Consider the following 7,473-nt stretch of genomic DNA (forward strand, 5'->3'; position numbering starts at 1 on the left):
TGAAACTCAACCATTGCCAGGACTTGTCTCATACCAACCAATTCCAAAATTGCTGGGTTAAAAGTACGACCCAACAGAACTTTTTGGTGCCTTAATCTTTCTGAAGTAGAACTGGTTTCACTTTTCATCCTCTTTGCAGAAACGGGTTCCTTAACAGGTTGCAACTTTCTCTTGCCATACTTAACACCACTTGATTTTTCTTTTCCCTTAGACTTGACTGACACATCCTCATCAGAAACTGAAGGCTCACTTACAACATCCTTCGACTTTGAACTGGGAGTTGTAACATTCTCTATGGAAGCAGATTGCTTCTTCTTCTGGGACCTTCTCACTAGGGAACTAGGTTCCTCTGTTGTTTCTTCCTCAACCTCCACCACAGGGACAACCTTATCACACACTATTACATTGTCTTTCACCAGTCTCCTCTTTTTCTTCTTACTGTTTTTTCTACTCTTTTAAAGAGTAGAGTCATAGGCTACTTTGCTTGGAACCTAGTAGTAGGTCACTTAGTAGAAGACTCGGGAGTGGACACTACCCTTCACGTGACTATGAAAACATCAAGAGTAATGTTTTCTTGATCCTCTTCATCACTAGACCTCATCTCAGGAACTTGAATGTCCAAGGGCTCAACAACAAATGCAAGAGTAGAACTGGCTTAGGAGTGAGAACCCTGACCCGTTTCCTCCGAAGAGGGGTCAGGTTCCTCACGAGAGGGCCCAGTAGTTTCTACTAGTGCAGAGTTTTCAACAGCCACCATGTCTCTTTCTCCCCCATACCCTGTGTCTCGTTCCTCTGAGACATGGAAGCACCAGAAATTACCTCATGTAAGACGCCATCAGCAGATACCACAAAGATGGTCGCGACATTTTCTTCCTCAATAGGCTCCATGGCCACCACAGAATCTAAAGCAACAATGGCGGAAACCTCTGCGACCTCAAGACTTTTACCATGTTCATCACTTTTCCCTTGATCAACGGGAACCTCAGAAGATAGAAAAGAATGATCAAAAATTTTAGGGGTTTCTAAGATAGTTGTCTTAGAATTGGAGGGAGACGAGAAGTCTGGGTTAGGAGTGATTTCAGTGAAGAGAACAGGAATGGTTACAGAAGACCCATTGGGGACGGAGGACTCAATAGGTTTTTCAGTGTTAGAGACGATTGAGGCAGGAATTTCGGAGTTTGTGTCAGCTATTAAAGAGATAGAGAGAAAGTTCTTTGGAGAGGTGCTAATGGAGGACTATGGTCTGTGAAGAAAAGAGAGGGTTTTTAATGAGAGAGGATAATTATGAAGAGAGAGATAAGAACCGGTTCTGAAACGGGGGTTGTACTTGGAGAGTTGCAGCATTTCAGAGGGAGATGGAATGGTTTGAAGTGAATGGACGTGACAGCAGGGTCTGAAAAGGTGGATGACATGGCAGTTAATATTTTTACCTTTTCAAGACGTGTATTAAAGAATGCACAGAACTACTAACATTTGGTACAAGAACCAGGTTCTTGACCTATCATTGAAAATTTCAATCCTTCTTTATCATCCATGCAATGCATCTACAGCTTCTATAATCATCATGCATGTTTACCTACAACAGTGAAGTGAGTTAGACTTGGCTAGAAAATATTTTAGCTAATTTTACCTGAAGGTGATTTTCATAGCCAATTGATGAGGCATCAGGTTATCAATTAGGCTTTAATAGCCCCAGCTTCACCCTGTTTCTTTCAAAATGTTCCCTACTCAATGCTTTGGTGAAGATATCTGCAATTTGGTCTTCTGTGCTGTAGAACTTCATACATATCAGCCCTTTCTCCGCGTTGTCCCTTAGAAAATGATGTCTCACATCAATGTGCTTGGTTCTTTTGTGTTGAACTAGATTCTTGGCCATGTTGAGTGCACTGATGTTATCACATAGAAGAGTCACACACTCAGTAAATACCCCAAAATCCTCCAGTTGCTGCTTAATCCATAAGAGTTGAGCACAGCAGGATGTTGCAGCTACATATTCTGCTTCAGCTGTTGAAAGAGCCACTGAGTTTTGCTTCCTTGTGCCCAAAGAGATGAGACATGATCCTAGAAAGTGAGCCATTCTAGAAGCTTTTTCTATCGACAAGATAACCTGCATAGTCAGTATCAGCATACCCAATGAGATTAAAATTGTCATATAAGGGGTAATACAGGACCAGGGCCTGTGATCCCTTGAGGTATCTCAAAATTCTTTTGGCAGCCTTCAAATGAGATTCCTTGGGATTGGATTGAAACCTTGCACATAGCCCCACACTGAAGACAATATCGGGTCTGCTGGCAGTGAAATAGAGAAGAGACCCAATAATGCCTCTATACATAGTTTGATTCACAGGAGATCCAGATTCATTCATGTCCAGTCGAGTAGCCATTGCAATGGGAGTGTCTATAACTTTTGATTCTTCCATATCAAACCTCTTTAAGAGATCCTTGATGTATTTCCGTTGACAAATGAATGTGCCCTTTGTGGACTGCTTCACTTGAAGACCCTAGAAGAAATTCAGCTCCTCCATCATGCTCATTTCAAACTCACTTCCCATGAGTTTTTCAAACTCTTCAGACAGAGAATCAGCGGTTGCCCCAAAAATGATATCATCAACATAGACCTGAACAATGAGCAGGTTCCTTCCCAGTTTCTTTAGAAACAAGCTGTTGTCAATTTTCCCTCTTGTAAAACCATTTTCTAAGAGGAATTTTGACAACCTTTCATACCAAGCTCGAGTAGCCTGCTTCAATCCATACAATGCTTTGTCCAGTTTAAACACATATTCAGGGTGTTCATGATATTTAAACCCTGGAGGTTGCTTCACATAGACTTCTTCCTTAAGAAGTCCATTCAGAAATGCACTTTTGACATCTATTTGGAACAAGGTGAATTCCATATGAGATGCAAAAGCGATTAGGATTCTAATAGCTTCCATGCGAGCAACCGGAGCAAACGTTTCATTATAATCAATGCCTTCCTCCTGATTATAGCCTTGAACAACTAGCCTGGCCTTGTTTCTTGTAGTGTTTCCATGTTCATCAAGCTTATTCCTGAAAACCCACTTGGTTCCTATAATGGTTCGATCTGAAGGTCTAAGTACCAGGTTCCAGACATTGTTCCTTTCAAACTGATGCAGCTTATCTTGCATGGCTGTAATCCAATCTGCATCTTTCATGGCTTTCTTGATATTTTTGGGTTCTATTTGGGAGAGAAAGGCTGAGAAGGCAAGTGAATTTCTGGCTTTTGACCTGGTTTGTACTCTAGAATCTAGAGGAGTGATTATGTTGTCAAGAGGATGAGAGCTTTTGTGTTTCTAGCTGGGCATTTGGGGTTCATTTGTAGAGGAGCTGGGTATATCTAACTAGTTCTCTTGTGTTCTTCTCTCAGGTACTAGTGGAGTACCCTGTACTGCATCAATCACTCTTTCTTCAACTTCAGTAGTTGTAATTGAGGTGCCTGGTTCCATTGAAGAAGATGCTAGATCGTCTCCACTCGGCTCCTTCACTTGGCTCATCATATCTACCTTTCCATTAGTCATGTTAATAAATTCACCAGGAACCAGTAAGGGCTCTCCATCTTGATCATCTTTAGCACTTTTCTCCCAGGAAGGATAGTACTCATCAAAGATAACATGAACACTTTCCTCAATACATTGAATTCGCTTATTGTATATCTTGTAAGCTTTGCTTTGAGAAGAATACCCCAGAAATATTCCTTCATCACTCTTGACATCAAATTTACCAAGCTGATCCTTTCCATTATTGAGAACATAACATTTGCACCTAAATGTTCTTAGGTGAGTCAACTTGGGTTTCCTTCCATTCAACAACTCATATGGGGTTTTGTTCGTGAGAGATCTGATCATGCACTTGTTCACTAAGTAGCAGGCAGTGTTGACAGCTTCAACCCAAAAGTTCTTTGCAATCCCACTATCGATCAACATTGTTCTTGCCATTTTTTCAAGAGTTCTATTCTTCTTTTCTACTATTCCATTTTGTTGGGGGGTTCTTGGAGCTGAGAAGTTGTGAGTAATGCCATTTTCATTGCAGAACTCATCAAATTTGGCATTGTCAAATTCTGTTCCATGATCTAATCTAATACATGCGACTCTAGACTCCATCTTCACCTGGATTTTCTTCACAAAAGCCACAAACACCTCAAAGGTTTCATCTTTAGTTATAAGAAACAGAGTCCATGTGAATCTGGAGTAGTCATCCACTGTCACAAAAATGTATATTTTTCCTCCCCTGCTTTTCACCCTCATAGGACCACATAAATTCATATGCAGAAAATCGAGTGGCTTTGAGGTGCTTACATCCATTTTAGACTTAAAAGAGGACTTCACATGCTTTTCTCTAGCACAGGCATCACATACTTTCTGTACTTTGAACTTTGACATGGGGAGACCATGGACCAGGTCCTTATGAATTAGTTTGTTCAGAAGAGAGAAGCTTACATGCCCCAATATTCTATGCCAGAGTTCAACATCATCATCAACAGCTTTCAGACAACTCAGATCACCACTTTGTATGGACTCGAAATCAGCAACATACATGTTCTTGTATCTCTTGGACACAAGTACCACTTCACCCGTTACCAGATTAGTAACTGTACATATCTTGGGCAAGAACTCCACATTGTTTCCTTTATCTGAGAGACACTCAAGAGACTGTACTTAAGACCATTGGCATAGTACACATTCTCAATAGAGTAAGTGAGTGATTTTCCAACTTTTCCAACTCCAAGAATGTACCCCCTTTTCCCATTGCCAAAGGATACACTCCCTCCTGTAGGGTTTTTAGTGAAAGAAATTCCATGGTATTTCTAGTCATGTGCTTTGAACATCCACTATCCATCAACTATTGTTGACTGCTTCCTTTATTCCCTACACAAGGAGATCAAGAATTAGTTTTAGGAACCCAAGAAAGTTTGGGTCCCTTGTAGTAGGCAAGAGGATGAATAAGAGCTATCTTAGTCCATGTAAGCAATATGCATTTTTTTGTGGGTGGAACCTGGTCCCTTTTTAGTAGTTATATTTTCAGCAAACACTTTGTTTTTCTGAATGGACTGGACCCCGGCTAGGCAATTTTCCTTGAAATGCCCATTGTTCCCACAGTGGGTACACAGCCAGTTATCTGGTACAGTAACATACTTGTTATGGAGGTTGTAAGGGGTTTTCTCCCGTTGGAACCCTATTCTTTGCCTGTTCCCACCATTATTAGCGTATATGACAGTGATAGCTTCTGAGAACCAGGTCCACTTTAGGGACTTTTCAAGATCATTTTTTACTCTTTCCAGATCAATTTGGAGATGTTTGTTTTTTTCAGTACAGGCTGGTTCTCACAGCTTTCAACTTGTTTTCATGCCTAATGTGTGCCTTACTGGTTACCTCTTTTCCTTTTCCAGAATTTCCAGGTTTACACTCAGTACCTAGTTCCTCTATTGTTTCCCTCAAGACTGTAATTACTACCAAGAGATCATCTCTTTCTTCCTCAATCTCAGTCACTCTCTTTACTAAGGCCTCCTTTTATTTACTAAAGTTCTCAATGTTTCCTTATGGTCAACAACTACCACCACTAAGTCATCTCTTTCATGTTCTATGTTAGCAATTTTTTCAGTTAAAACTAGTTTTTCTCTCTCCAACTCACACATGGTTTCCTTCAGATCAACTACACACACCACCAGATCATCTCTAGTTTGTTCAGCTTCTCCTAGCTAAGGTCAAGGCATCCTTATCCTCCACAAGACTATGATAGGCATCAATCAGTACACTAGCTAAAGACATGAGTTTCTTAGGAGAGTAAGATTTCAGATTTCTCTGAACATCCCTGAAATTTACCTCACTGTTGTCATCGTCTTCATCATCATCTGATTGAGCCATCAAAGCAAATATTGAATCATATACATTTTCCTCACTTTCAACTACCATCATGGAGCTGTCACCTGCATCAGTTTCATCTTCACTCACTATAGGAGTCTCCCCATGCTGCAAGAGCTTGTTTCACCATATTGTCAACAGATCTCTTCCTTTTGAAGTGTTTGTCAGGAACTGGGTTCCTCTTGGCTGCTTTCTCATGGTTGTACTTGGAATGTTCTTGCTTCAGGAGAGGACAATCTTTGATGAAGTACCCTGGCTTTCCACACTTGTGGCAGAGATCATAGTTATTTGGTTTGCCGGAGTTGCCCCTTTTCAGTATTCCTCCATTTCTTCTGACTATCTTTTGAAGTCTTTTGGTTAAGTAAACTATGTCGCTATCCTCCTCACTCGAGTCATTACTATCAACTTTGAGTACCAGGTTCTTTTCTTTCTCTAGTTCTCTTCTTTCACTGTCTATCTTCCTCTTAATCTCGTACGTCTTTATATTTCCAACCAGCTTGTCTATGGTCAGCTCCTGCAGGTCCTTTGCTTCAGTAATAGCATTCACCTTGCTTTCCCAAGAACTGGGCAGGATACTGAGAATTTTCCTCACTAGCTTGTTCCTAGGAATGGTTTCACCAAGTGAGTGTAACTCATTTATGATGGAGGTGAATCTTGTGTGCATATCTTGAATAGATTCATCGTACTTCATCCTAAAGAGTTCATACTCGGTAGTGAGCATATCAATCTTAGATTGTTTTACTTGAGCGGTTCCCTCATGTGCTGTTTGCAAAGCTTCCTATATCTCCTTAGCAGTTTCACAAGCAGATATTCTATTATATTCATCAGGTCCTATTCCACATACCAAAATTTTCTTGGCACGAAAAGTTTTCTCTACAGCTTTCCTATCTGCGTCAGTATATTCTTTTCTGGTTTGGCATTGAAAATAGAAGGTCTGCAAGTGCCTTTGTTGGGATGTAAGGACCATCACATAGATATCCCACAAATCAGAATCTTCAGCCATGATAAAATCATGCATTCTTGTCTTCCAATCACCCATAGTATTGCCCATTGAACCTGGGTGGTCTGTACGTAGATTGATCTTCTTCAAACTTTGGTGGAGCAGCCATACAGATCCTTCTTAGGTGTTAGCCTGATAGGAGGAACCCGCTCTGATACTAATTGTTAGTTTATATGAGTCCACCAAACTATAGAGTATCTGGTCCTCTATGAGTTTCCACTGAGAATACTAATGAAACAGTAAGTAAATGAGACACGAAATTTTTACGTAGAAAAATCTCAACTCAGGGGGACAAAAACCACGACCTACACTTGTAGACTTTCAACTTCACTAACTTATAAACACACTATTACAAGCCACTTTGTAATGACTCTATTACAAAGACTTCAAGTCAACTAACTTATGATACACTTACCACAAGCCACTTTTTCACTCATTAGTTACAAAGACTTTTACTTATGACTAATCTAGTCACAACACAAACTCAGAAAGTTTATGGTTTTACAAAGGGGTTCCTAAGCAACGCTTCTAGCTAAGCAATTTAGGAATTACAATAAGAACAATCACAAAGTTACAACTAAACTAAGGACAACAAAA

At 40.3% G+C, this 7,473-nt stretch overlaps 1 protein-coding gene across 1 annotated transcript; it reads right to left on the reverse strand.

Moving 5' to 3' along the window:
• Window positions 1-5,958: 5,958 nt before the first annotated feature.
• On the reverse strand, window positions 5,959-6,915 carry LOC138883056 (uncharacterized). Its single transcript, XM_070163714.1, has 3 exons — window positions 6,721-6,915; window positions 6,563-6,654; window positions 5,959-6,478 (listed from the first exon to the last, which is right to left on the reverse strand). The coding sequence occupies exons 1-3, from the start codon at window positions 6,913-6,915 to the stop codon at window positions 5,959-5,961; spliced, it is 807 nt and encodes a 268-aa protein (XP_070019815.1).
• Between the last annotated feature and the right edge of the window lie 558 nt (window positions 6,916-7,473).

This window comes from Nicotiana sylvestris, chromosome 12, assembly GCF_000393655.2.
Source record: "Nicotiana sylvestris chromosome 12, ASM39365v2, whole genome shotgun sequence".
NCBI lineage: Eukaryota > Viridiplantae > Streptophyta > Magnoliopsida > Solanales > Solanaceae > Nicotiana > Nicotiana sylvestris.